Here is a 13760-nt window from a genome sequence, read left to right on the forward strand (position 1 = left end):
TCTACTAAAAACAGACTCAATCTTAACAGAATTTCTGGATTGAAAGCACCACCTCTCAGTTTAAATGTGATTTAGAAAATATAGTAGCCATGACAATGTGGTATCTCATGGGAAAACTCAAATTAAGAAACAACTTAGACTCTCCCCACCTTGGATGGGAGACTGGTGAGGAAAAGGAGCATGAAGAGATGACATTCTCATGGCTCAGTTCGGTTCTCAGATTTAAGGGGAAGTATATCATCATATATATTGCAGCTAATTTTCAACCTGAAAGGTAAAAAGTGTTTAGTTATTTTACCACCAGCGCCATTTAGCATGTAGATTTTTCTCAACATTTTGAAGCATTTGTATTTTGGCATGAATGTTGCAGAGAAAGCCTTAATGGTTGGTGAAGAGGGTAACTGTCCCTCTAAAGAAATAATCCATTGTTTCAAGGAAGTTTTCACAGTTAAAAAAATGACAAGCCAAAACAAAAATGCAAAGAACGACTTCCACAATCATAAATCAAATGATTTATAATAAGCTAAGATACCTTTTATTAGGGTATGATTCTCCTCTCCATAGTCGCAAGAACCATAGTCGCAAGAACTGATCAACTTTGCTTCATGGTACACTAAACCCAGACTTTTCACAAGATAACACACATAACCAAAAGGTGCAGCTACATATGACAGTATCTTGTGAACACAACTAAGGAAAGCTGAAGTGGGTATGTATTAAAAATAGGAACAGACCGCAGTTAAGAATGAAAGAATGAGTAAATCCAAAAGGACCCCACTCAGAGCACATAGGGGGCTGAAGTATTGCATGTATAAGACCATGAGTGAAGGAGAATGTGTAATCTGATGTTTTGGTGTTCTGCTGGGGAAAAAGAAAAGGTTCAACATTCCTCAACCTGGCCTAAAGAAAAAAGGAGTGACCTGGATTTTCTCATACAGTGGGAGTACAGAATACACATTTTGTAAACTTGTTTGTACATCTGAGTAATTATAAATAGCATGCACAATACATAAAATTAATTCCATCTTCATAACCCAGTGACAAACATGTATTTATCTGACAGACTGGATTTTTCAGGATCATCCAAAGTCAGGATATGCAGAATGAGCTTGTGACTAAAGCCCAAGAATGGGTATTAGAATAGCTGGCATCTATTCTTTGTTCTCAGTCATTTCTTCGATGAACTAAGACAAATTACTGAAAACCCTCTGTGTCTCAATTTCTCCATCTGAAAAGTAGAACTAATGTTTGATCTACCTCTCTGAGAGCTGCTCTTAGGCATAATTCATTAATATCTGTAAGGGCTTTCAGAGTCTTGGATGAAAGGCATTATGGAAATGAAAAGTAGTTTTTATTATTATAACTTGTTATGGTGCAAGATTTACATCTGATATTCAGTAAATTGACAGGAGTACAAGCAGGATGAACAATACTAAAGAAGGAAAGTAGAAGACAAGTTGAACTGTAGATATTGAAAGATGCACAGTAAGAGGAGGAGGAAGTAGACAGTACATTTTCAATCCAGATTCCCAACTCTTTGAATTTGATATTCTAATGTCATGTTTTGGGTGAAAAATACTGGGGGAACTTGAGGCATCACCACTGCGTGATTTGTGTCTATCTGAAGGATGCGAGTTAGCCCATTCAGCTGCTGGTTTGTAGGAATGGTTGGGGGACAAAGAATGGGACACTTGAATATTTATTCATAGAATAATAGACTTTAAGGTCAGAAGGGACCATTATGATTGTCTAGTCTGACCTCCTGCACAACACAGGCCACGGAATCTCACCCACCAACTCCTGTAACAAACCCCTAACTTATGTCTGAGCTACTGAAGTCCTCAAATCATGGTTTAAAGACTTCAAGGTGCAGAGAATCCTCCAGCAAGTGACCCATGCCCCACGCTGCAGAGGAAGGAGAAAAACCCCCAGGGCCTCTGCCAATCTGCCCTGGGGGAAAATTCCTTCCCGACTCCAAATATGGCAATCAGCTAAACCCTGAGCATGTGGGCAAGATTCACCAGCCAGACACCCAGGAAAGAATTCTCTGTAGTAACTGAGATCCCACCCCATCTAACATCTCATCACAGGCCATTGGGCATATCTACCGCTAATAGTCGAAGAACAATTAATTGCCAAAATTAGGCTATGCCATCACATCATCTCCTCCATAAACTTATCAAGCTTAGTCTTGAAGCCAGATATGTCTTTTTCCCCCCACTGCTTCCCTTGGAAGGCTGTTCCAGAACTTCACTCCTCTGATGGTTAGAACCCTTTGTCTAATTTCAAGTCTAAACTTCCTGATGGCCAGTTTATATCCATTTGTTTTTGTGTCCACATTGGTACTGAGCTTAAATAATTCTTCTCCCTCCATGGTATTTAACCCTCTGATATATTTATGGACAGCAATCATATCTCCTCTCAGCCTTCTTTTGGTTAGGCTAAACAAGCCAAGCTTTTTGAGTCTCCTTTCATAAGACAGGTTTTCCATTCCTCAGATCATCCTACTAGCCCTTCCCTGTACCTGTTCCAGTTTGAATTCGTCCTTCTTAAATATGGGAGACCAGAACTGCACACAGTATTCCAGATGAGGTCTCACCAGTGCCTCATATAATGGTACTAACACCTCCTTATCTCTACTGGAAATACCTTGCCTGATGCATCCCAAGACTGCATTAGCTTTTTTCACGGCCATATCACATTGGCGGCTCATAGTCATCTTGTGATCAACCAATATTCCGAGGTCCTTCTCCTCCTCTGTTACTTCCAAATGATGCATTCCCAGTTTATAATAGAAATTCTTGTTATTAATCCCTAAATGCATGACCTTGCACTTTTCACTATTAAATTTCATCCTATTACAATTACTCCAGTTTACAATGTCATCCAGATCTTCCAGTATGATATTCTGTCCTTCTCTGTATTGGGAATACCTCCCAGCTTTGTGTTATCTGCAAACTTTATTAGCACGTTCCTGCTTTTTGTGCCAAGGTCAGTAATAAAAAGATTAAATAAGATTGGTCCCAAAACTGATCCCTGGGGAGCTCCACTAGTAACCTCCTTCCAGCCTGACAGTTCACCTTTCAGTGTGACCCACTGTAGTCTCCCCTTTAACCCGTTCCTTATCCACCTTTCAATTTTCATATTGATCCCCATCTTTTCCAATTTAGCTAATAATTCTACATGTGGAACCGTATCAAATGCCTTACTGAAATCGAGGTAAATTAGATCCACTGCATTCCCTTTGTCTAAAAAATCTGTTACCTTTTCAAAGAATGAGATCAGGTTGGTTTGACACGATCTACCTTTTGTAAAGCCATGTTGTTATTTTGTCCTAATTACCATTGACCTCAATGTCCTTAACTACTTTCTCCTTCAAAAATTTTTCCAAGACCTTGCATACTACAGATGTCTAACAGGCCTGTAGTTACCTGGATCGCTTTTTTTACCATTCTTAAAAATAGGAACTATGTTAGCAATTCTCCAGTCATATGATACAACCCCTGAGTTTACAGATTGATTAAAAATTCTTGCTAATGGGCTTGCAATTTCATGTGCCAGTTCCTTTAATATTCTTGGGTGAAGATTATCCAGGCCCCCTGATTTAGTCCCATTAACCTGTTCGAGTTTGGATCTTCTACCTTGGATGTGGTAATAGCTACCTCCATATCCTCATTCCCATTTGTCATCCTACCATTGTCCCTAAGCTCCTCATTAAAGACTGAGGCAAAGTATTTGTTTAGATATTGGGCAATGCCTAGATTATCCTTAACCTCCATTCCATACTCAGTGTTAAGCGGTCCCACTTCTCCTTTCTTTGTTTTCTTCTTATTTATATGGCTATAGAACCTTTTACTATTGCTTTTAATTCCCTTTGCAAGGTCCAACTCTACATGGCTTTTGGCCTTTCTTATTTTATCCCTACATGTTCTGACCTCAGTAAGGTAGCTTTCCTTGCTAAACCCTCCCATCTTTCACTCCTACTAGGCTTTCTGCTTTTTCTTAATCACCTCTCTGAGGTGCTTGCTCATCCAGCTTGGTCTACAACTCCTGCCTATGATTTTTCCCCCTTTCTTGGGATACAGGCTTCTGATAGTTTCTGCAGCTTTGACCTGAAGTAATTCCAGGCCTCCTCTGCCTTTAGATCCACAAGTTTTTCAGTCCAATCCACTTCCCTAACTAATTTCCTTAATTTTTTTAAGTTAGCCTTTTTGAAATCAAAAACCCTAGTCACAGATCTATTTTTGTTTATCCTTCCATTTAGTTTGAACTGAATTAGCTCATGATCGCTCGAACCAAGGTTGTCCCCTACAACCATTTCTTCTATGAGGTTCTCACTGCTCACCAAAACCAAATCTAAAATGGCATCCCGTCTTGTCGGTTCAGCAACTACTTGGTGAAGGAATCCATCAGCTATCGTATCCAGGAAAATCTGAGCCCTATTATTATTACTAGCATTTGTCCTCCAGTCTATATCTGGGAAGTTAAAGTCTCCCATGATCACACAATTCCCATTAGTATTTACTTCTTTAAAAACATTAAAGAGGTCTCTATCCATATCCAAATCGGATCCTGGCAGTCTATAGCACACCCCAAGCACTATCCCAGGGGAGGCTCTAGTAGCTTTCTTCCCCAATGTGATTTTTGCCCAGACAGACTCTGTCTTATCCATTCCATCACTTCTTATTTCTTTACAGTCTACCTCATCATTGACATCCTGAAGCACTTGCATGAGAGGAAAGTGATCAGGAACAGCCAGCATGGATTCACCAAGGGAAGGTCATGCCTGACTAATCTAATCGCCTTTTATGATGAGATTACTGGTTCTGTGGATGAAGGGAAAGCAGTGGATGTATTGTTTCTTGACTTTAGCAAAGCTTTTGACACGGTCTCCCATAGTATTCTTGTCACCAAGTTAAGGAAGTATGGGCTGGATGAATGCACTATAAGGTGGGCAGAAAGCTGGCTAGATTGTCGGGCTCAACGGGTAGTGATCAATGGCTCCATGTCTAGTTGGCAGCCGGTATCAAGTGGAGTGCCCCAAGGGTCGGTCCTGGGGCCGGTTTTATTCAATATCTTCATAAATGATCTGGAGGATGGTGTGGATTGCACTCTCAGCAAATTTGCGGATGATACTAAACTGGGAGGAGTGGTAGATACGCTGGAGGGGAGGGATAGGATACAGAAGGACCTAGACCAATTGGAAGATTGGGCCAAAAGGAATCTGATGAGGTTCAATAAGGATAAGTGCAGGGTCCTGCACTTAGGACGGAAGAACCCAATGCACAGCTACAGACTAGGGACCGAATGGCTAGGCAGCAGTTCTGCGGAAAAGGACCTAGGGGTGACAGTGGACGAGAAGCTGGATATGAGTCAGCAGTGTGCCCTTGTTGCCAAGAAGGCCAATGGCATTTTGGGATGTATAAGTAGGGGCATAGCGAGCAGATCGAGGGACGTGATCGTTCCCCTCTATTCGAAATTGGTGAGGCCTCATCTGGAGTACTGTGTCCAGTTTTGGGCCCCACACTTCAAGAAGGATGTGGATAAATTGGAGAGAGTCCAGCGAAGGGCAACAAAAATGATTAGGGGACTGGAACACATGACTTATGAGGAGAGGCTGAGGGAGCTGGGATTGTTTAGCCTGCAGAAGAGAAGAATGAGGGGGGATTTGATAGCTGCTTTCAACTACCTGAAAGGGGGTTCCAAAGAGGATGGCTCTAGACTGTTCTCAATGGTAGCAGATGACAGAACGAGGAGTAATGGTCTCAAGTTGCAGTGGGGGAGGTTTAGATTGGATATTAGGAAAAACTTTTTCACTAAGAGGGTGGTGAAACACTGGAATGAGTTACCTAGGGAGGTGGTAGAATCTCCTTCCTTAGAGGTTTTTAAGGTCAGGCTTGACAAAGCCCTGGCTGGGATGATTTAACTGGGAATTGGTCCTGCTTTGAGCAGGGGGTTGGACTAGATGACCTTCTGGGGTCCCTTCCAACCCTGATATTCTATGATTCTATGATTCTATGATATACAATGTTACTCCAGCCCCTTTGCCTTTATTTCTGTCTTTCCTAAACAGCACATACCCTTCAATACCCGTACTCCAGTCCTGACGACTATTCCACCATGTTTCTGTTATCCCTAGAATATCTGGTTTCACTTCCTGCACCAGTAGCTCTAGTTCCTCCATTTTGTTACCTAGGCTCCTCGCATTCATGTACAAACATCTTAATTTTTGCTGTTTGGCCTCGCTCAAATTCTTTACCCGATTGAGCCCAGACATTCTACTGCCAATATTATCTATTAGATTGGTATGTACACAGCCCTTCTGCCGTGTGTCCATTCTCCTAACCACAGCTATATCCTTTCTTACTTCATTTTCTTCCCTCTCAAAGAGAAAATCTGGCATGGTGATTACCTGGACTTCTCCCAACCATCTCCCCTGAATTCCTAGTTTAAAGCTCTCTTGATCAGTTGTGCCATCCACCATCCTAGAAGTCTATTTCCCTCCTTACTCTGGTGAAGTCCATCCCGAGAGAACAGTCCTCTGTCCATGAATGCTTACCAGTGGCCATACATCCCAAAGCCCTCCCTATCGCACCACTGCCTGAGCCATCTGTTGAGCATCATAATCTTTTCACACCTTTGTTGCCCTTCTCTAGGAACAGGCAGAATCCCACTGAAGATCATCTGAGCCTGGATTTCCTTAAGCGTCTTCCCCAGCCTGGCATAGTCTCCCTGGATACGTTCCAGCAAGAATCTGGCTGTATTATTTGTTCCCAAATGAAGGATAATTAGGGGATTCTTTCCCGCTCCCATTAGGATCCTCTTCAGCCTCAGATCCACATCCCGTATCTTAGCACCCAGCAGACAGCACACCCTTCTGTTCTCTGGATCAGCTCTTGTTACAGGCCTATCTATTCTTCTCAGTAATGAGTCCCCAATCACGTAGACCTGCCTTTTCCTGGAGATGGCGCAATTCTCCAGTCTATCCCCTGTTCCATCTGGCTGCAAGTCCTCTCGATTCCTATTGTCCCTTGCAATCCTCTGCAACCCATCCCGTATCCTTGTGGGGCTCATATCTGGTGTTGTTATCTCCATTGACTCTTGCCCTCTTCCAATAGAACTATCTGCTTTTCTCTTCTTCCTTGCCCTCTCACCTTCAGTGGCCACCTTCTGTGCCCCTTCTTCATTTTCCAACTCCGCAAACCTGTTCCTGAGCTCTGTTTCTCCTTCACTGCCTTGTCTTTTCCTCTGCCTGGTTCTCTTAGTCACACGCTTCCACTATCCACTTTCCTCACCCAGCAGTGTCCCCTCAGAGTTCTTCGGTCCTGCTTCCATCTGCAAGTCTGAGCTTTTCCCTTCAGCCTCCTCATGTCTTTGCTCCATCATCCGCTTGAACCCCCTTCTAAACTCAACCAGAGCCTCCACCTGCATCTCCAATCCTCAGATCTTCTCTTCCATCAGCTCTACCAGGCAGCACTTCGTGCAGAAGAAATTCTTTTCAGGTGCCCCCTCCAGGATCATGTACGTGCCACATTTTCTACATTCAGTCATCTTCATTGTGTCTTCCACTACTTGGGTCACTCCCACTGCTGCCTCTGTATCTATCCTAGCCTTCCCACCTAAGTCCTGTTAGTCTGGGAAACACAAACCAAACCAAAACACCACCACCCACAGCAAAACAAACCCCCAACGAGCACCAAAACACAACCAGAACACCCCACACTCCCTTCACTAGCCTGTCTGTTCCTTTGCCTGGCTCTTATTCTTCCCCCCCAGACAAACTCCCACTCAAACTCCCCTGTTTACAGCTCTGTTTGCTGGCTCCTGTGCCACAGCAGCTGTCTGTGCTGCTGCCTGACTGGCTGGTTATCTTCATAGGACCCTTAGTCAGAGAAGCCCTGACCCCTAATCAGGGCTCAGCTTCTCTCCCAGCACACTGCCCCTACAAGCGTCTATAAATACCAATACAAATACATACAAATACCTTCTCCTCTAACAGAACTCCCACTCAAACACCCCTGTTTATTTAATCTCTAGAAATGTTCTGAACTAATCAAAGAGGACAACCCAAGCCATCCAGAAGCCCAAATGGCAGCTGGTGGAAAAACATGGGTTGCAATTGTTCAGTGGTGTGACAGCTGGGTGCCTTACACAACACCAAATTACCAAATGAAAGTGCAGTGGAATGAGTAGAACCATTGGCCATGATTCAGTCTCCCAGTAGAAAGTGAGCCATCAGTTAACAGAAAATGATACATTCTGATAAGGGAAGAGACGTGTTAAAACACTTTGTGAAGATGCCGATAACAGCTTTTAAAATACTAACAGTACTACACCAGCACAACTACTGGCATATTTCTGGAAGGTATAATCATTTAGAAGAATTTAGAGTCACTATATATGCTGTTACCTTAGGCAGCAAGAAGGGCTAAATATATATTTCATGGAAGCCTTTTTCAAGTATGAGAGCCTCTGGGTGCTTCATTAGACAAGGAGGCCAGGTCAACGTTGAGAGAGGAGATAAAAGACCATGTGACGTCTGGGATGTTTGAGTTGACAGACGAAGAAAGTGGGGAACAAGAATCTCTTGAAACACCCTCTTTACAGTAAAGAAAGTCTCAGGGGAGTGTGCAGCCATGTTGATTTTTAATAATTTAAATGCTTTTTAAAGAATCAAAACATTCAGAATGGATAGCTTGAAAGATTTGAAGGTTGCAACCTGCAATTGAATAATTAATGGCCTACACAATTTTTTTTAAATGCATAGCCAAGTGTACCAATGCATGACAGGTACAAGATATAGCTGAGACTTTGCTGGGAGGGGAAGAAGTATCAAATTAAATTAATTACATGTGGCCTATCAGTGGCACTGAGGTTGTTTACCTTACTCATGAGGGTGATGTCTCCCCAAGCAATGGAATTAGATTACTGGTTTATTTAGCTGATATGCTATTAATAGCATAGTCTCAAGAACGCTTATCTTTCCATTACAAAGTAGTCGGCTACTTCCTTACAGCTTTAGGGCTTGTGATAAATCAAGAAAAATCAATGCTGCTTAGAGAGTTGGAATTTTGAAGATTAACTATCAATTTGGTTTACACAGCAACAGAATTTCCCTCAGGAAAGAGAGGAAAAACTATAGCTGTGTCAAAAAATCATGACCACAGAAACAGACATGTAATGAAAGTTAGCCCCTCTCCAAAGATTTTATCTATCATCACTACCTGTATTTTAGATGACAACTTTTATTACTTGGACTGAAAGCGTGTCTGCTCCAGGAGAGGAATAAACAGAAAAATTGGGATCACAAGGTTAGTCTAACAGAAGAGAATTGGAGAATATCTACTGTGCGGGAGGTCATTAATGATACTTCTTCAGCTTCATTCTTTCCTGCCACTTGCACCACCCACTGTTTTGGACACAGCTTTCCAAGGATGTGTTGGAGAGCATCTCTAAATGGACAATTCAAGCAAGGTTATTGGTCTGCAGTGGAGAGAAATAGAGTATACACTAATTAGCATTAATAATTTGGAAGCCATTCGCAGCTTTCAACATTCTACAAATGATTCGTATGTGGCTTCTGAAAGATTCTAATAGCATATACAGACCTTATCTGAACAAGAAAGAAAAATCCAAGTCTGCATGGATGAGAAATCTATCATTACAAATATCCAAAGAATTGAGAACAAGAATCTGTATTTGCAAGCAGGGCATGTCCCAGGGAGAAAGAATGTGGTAGCAGATTACATTAACAATTACTAGCTATATGTGCAAAACCATAGGTCTGAATCTCGATATTTTCCAAAAACTGGAAGAGGTATGGGGAGAATAGGAAACAGATCTGTTTGCCAGCAGAGAGAGCCAGTAATTATCTCTTTGTAAAAAGGCTTCTGTGGTAGGAAATATAAGATAATGATACAGACTCTCTGTTGGGGAATAGTTACCTTCCCTTCTTTCTCACTCATTTAGACTGTGATACATTGAATGGTCCTCTGCTTTATCTTATATTTTCTTGCTGGTTGCTTTTTCTAGTACAGTCTTGCCCTTCTGCCCTGTCAGGGAGCATTTACGCTAGAGATGGTGCCATTAGTAAGTGAATTAGTCAGACTGCACCAGTACAAATAACAGCAGTACAGTGCCTCCAGACTAACCATCCTGTTTTGGGTGCAGTACTGCCTCATGTCCACGCATAGCACTCTTGTCAAGCATCAAAGTTGTACTGCTCTCTGTATACTTATCATCCAGCTCCAAGTACACCTCCTTGCAGCAATGACTTGTGGGAATTTTGAAAGCAATTCTAGGGAAATGTGAGAAAAGAGGTCAAACTCCTATAAGTCACTAGGATATACTCACAGTTTTGCAACACAATGGCAACCAACCAAAACAATTAGGTTGCTCATAGCTCAGAGACCCAATTTTTTGCTGCAGCTCCTGAAGATGCTTTACCTAGTGCCATTAAAGGTCCTGGATCATGGGCAATAAAGGCTGTTCCCGATATGCAGCTAGAAAGCCAGAGGCAAAGAGCATCAATAAATGGAATTTGCACTGCAACTCCAGTGAGGAGCTGTTGCCCACTCTATTGCCTTCATCAATTGTCTGAAAAGGACATTTGCTTGGTGCAATGCCATTTTTGAGTCAAGACTTCAATGCCACACTGGTGGGCCTTTATTGTTCTCAAGACCTTGGAAAAGTAGCAGTGGTTGCCGAAGTTCTGGATGAGGAAGGAAACCTTTATCTATATAGGGAGCTGGGCCTGAAGTTTCAGTGTCAGATGAGCAGGGATGTGAGCTCCACTCATAAGGGAAAAGGAAGTGGCAAGATAATTGTAGAAATGTGGCAGCACCTGCTGACACACGACAGTGCAATCCACATAAGGTTATCATAGTATCTCCTGCATATAGCCAACACAACATTCATGAAAGCAAGGGTAAGGTGTTTAAAAGACTGTGGAAGCCACAGAATTTGATACAAATTATGCACAGCCAGAGAGACAAGCAGAGGAGCCTGATACTTTAAATGCCGCTAGCACTAAGTGTGTAGACCTAAACAGAAATACTATGCTGTTTATTTGTAAATGCAGGGGAATGTGAGGGGACAAAGAGGGGCACCTATAAATGTACCAGACTGTACTATATTCATTGGTTATTATTACTAGGATTGTTTTATTTGCAGGTGGCAGGATTAACCATGGATATTCAGTAATAATTTGATTATATAACAATTGCGTAAGGAAGCTTATGGAGTAGTGAAGAGTAAAGTAATCAGGTGCTGAATATAATTTAATGAGATGCTTGGGGGGGTTAATAAAATCTGCTTACTGACATCTTGATAAAGACAAAGGCTGAGAACCAACTTTCTTTAATACAAAGTATGCAGAACATCTTCAATAAATAATAAAGACTGGAGTGATCAGAACAAAACAATGCAAGAAAATCACACACAAAAACAAAACATAGTCTGCCACTATGGCTAGGAACTATGGGAAAGAAATGCTGTATGGATTCCTGATTTCCATTCTCTGTAAATCTGGGGTGGAGTTCCATAATTATGGCCCTTGGGAGGAAACAGGTGAAAACCCACAGGGTGTAGTATGCACTGCTATTGGCCTGTGCCGTGGTACTGAACTCAGAAGCTGGTACATGCTGCATATGTGAATGGACTTGTGCAGGGACAGGCTGGGGTCCTCTAGTTTGTCTTGATGTTTGTATATGGTCTCTGAAGAGTTCATTGTAGAACTGCTGCTACAAAAACCTCATTTCCCTCTCATGACTGATTTGCTCCATCATAGTTGCTGTCCTCAAACCTGAATTTCTCCTGGTGTGCAAAGGAAGCCTTTTGTTTCTCCTCAAACTTTTAAACTTGCCCCCCTTCTGATAGGCTGTCATTAACTCCTTTTGTATTCTTCTTAAACTCAAGAATGATTTTGCCATTGTTCTCTTCTTGGCATGGATATTGGTCAAACATTCTGCCACTTGAGCTCCTGAATGCCCATTTAATCTCCTGGTCTGAGATAGGCTGGCATTTCTTGACTCTGGCATTGATGCAGCAATGGGCTGTAACTGAGAAAGAAGAACAGGGTTAGCAAGAGGTATGAATGCACTACCCACACCTGGAATAGCAAATAATACAGTAAAACTTATTTTATGTTCACTTTTGAATTCCAAATACTTTTAGAAAGGTGGTGTGATGAAGGATTCAAGATAACACGGGCATTATCACCTACTTTCTTTATTTCATGTCATTAATTCCCTTTATGGAGATTGGGGAGATGTGAAGTGTTAAGAGTTTTGAGATGTGGTACTACCATGTTTACTTACTGCAGGCTAAAACAGCTTTTCTCAGATGTGTAAGGAAGGAATGACCCGCTTAGACTGAATGGGGGAAAGATCAATATGTTTCCTCTATAGTTGCTTTTAACATGAAACAGCCTCAGGAGGTGAAGAGTCATAAGTGAATTTCAAGGGGACATGGGGAAAGTAAATTTGATCACCCAATTTAATCGCCAAACTGGAGTTCTAATTTAACCAGAGATTACCTCCAAATACCGAGGACACATTAGTCCACGACATTGCTGTCCTAGGCTTGCAGGCTGACAAAAAGGAGCTTGGACAGATTCATGGTTCCCACCGCCCGCATCCCCGTTTCCTCTGCTTGTTACTAAATAGGTGGCTATTACACATGTTTCATGAGATTAACAGAAAGCAGCATGAAAGATGATTCCACTAGAAAAGTGTCCTGGACTGCTTGCTGACAGAAGCCTATGGACTGGCTCAAACAATATAATCTACAAACCAACCTTATTGAAATAAATATATATCTTGCCAGTTTCAATGCTTCTATGTTGTTCTCCCTTTTATAAACACTTACATTTACCCTTTTTGTCCCCATATTGAGGCTGGTCATGTAGCACGACTCATCCAATCAATCTTACAAAACAAGCTGTGAATATGTGGGAGGAAATGCTGCCATGTATCCTACAGTGGTGAAGTCAGTAGAGGAAGTGGATAGCATCTCCACCTTCTTGTAAGGATGCACCTGCCCATTTAACAAAACAACAAAAGTGGTGACAAGACAGACAGATAGATGCAGAAAAAGCCAAAATCTACAAAAACAATAAAAAGCAACATACCTTATGTAGAGGGACAGAGCATCTCCTCAGTCTTCTTTCTGAACCTCTCACATCCCCTTTCTGTGCCATCTGCCTGAGAAGGTGTCTTGTGATCATGGCATAATCTCAGCCACATACTCAATTTTGCTCCTAGTACCCAGCTGAGACATCTTCCTCCCTCCCGAACTCTCAACAACAGTGTAGGGTGCTGTAGTGCTGTCCACAATTAAATCCAGGTCCTGTGTGCCGTGAATCAGCTTTAAATTTTCAGAAAAGGATAAAGCTTTCCTCCCTTCATCAGAGCAACTTTGCAGTAAAACACAGCCTGAAAGTCTTTATCTTCTCCTGGGGCACTTTCACAGTGGCCATGATACCCTGGGAGGGGCCAGCTTCTAAGATACTCAGTTATGAAGCGGTATATACGGGATTGTATTTCTTCACCAAGCCAGGCGTATGGAAGCTTCTGAGTTATGATCCAAAACCAGCATGGGAGGCTAGCATTGAAACGCAGGGATCACACAGAAGCAGAGACAATACACACAGTGTGATTTAAGAGGCGCAGTTTGTACAAGTGGAGGCTCCCAGAATATTTGATTGCAGATGATGGTCAGTAGACTACAGAAAATCAACCAGTGAGGCCACTGCAGGAGAG

General features: G+C 42.1%; 1 protein-coding gene across 48 annotated transcripts in view; it reads right to left on the bottom strand.

The window, feature by feature from the left end:
- RIMS2 (regulating synaptic membrane exocytosis 2) overlaps positions 1-13760 on the bottom strand; it is a 748363-nt gene that overhangs the window by 425023 nt on the left and 309580 nt on the right. Inside the window, exon 1 of one of the 48 annotated variants that reach the window (XM_078851468.1) lies at positions 150-258. The exons of the other annotated variants lie outside the window; for them this stretch is intronic. Coding sequence (XP_078707594.1) covers positions 150-244 — 95 coding nt within the window. The 5' untranslated portion in view covers positions 245-258. Of the gene's footprint in view, positions 1-149; positions 259-13760 lie in introns of those variants that run through there. 48 annotated transcript variants of the gene reach the window in all.

The sequence above is a fragment of the Lepidochelys kempii genome, chromosome 2 (assembly GCF_965140285.1).
Source record: "Lepidochelys kempii isolate rLepKem1 chromosome 2, rLepKem1.hap1, whole genome shotgun sequence".
NCBI lineage: Eukaryota > Metazoa > Chordata > Testudines > Cheloniidae > Lepidochelys > Lepidochelys kempii.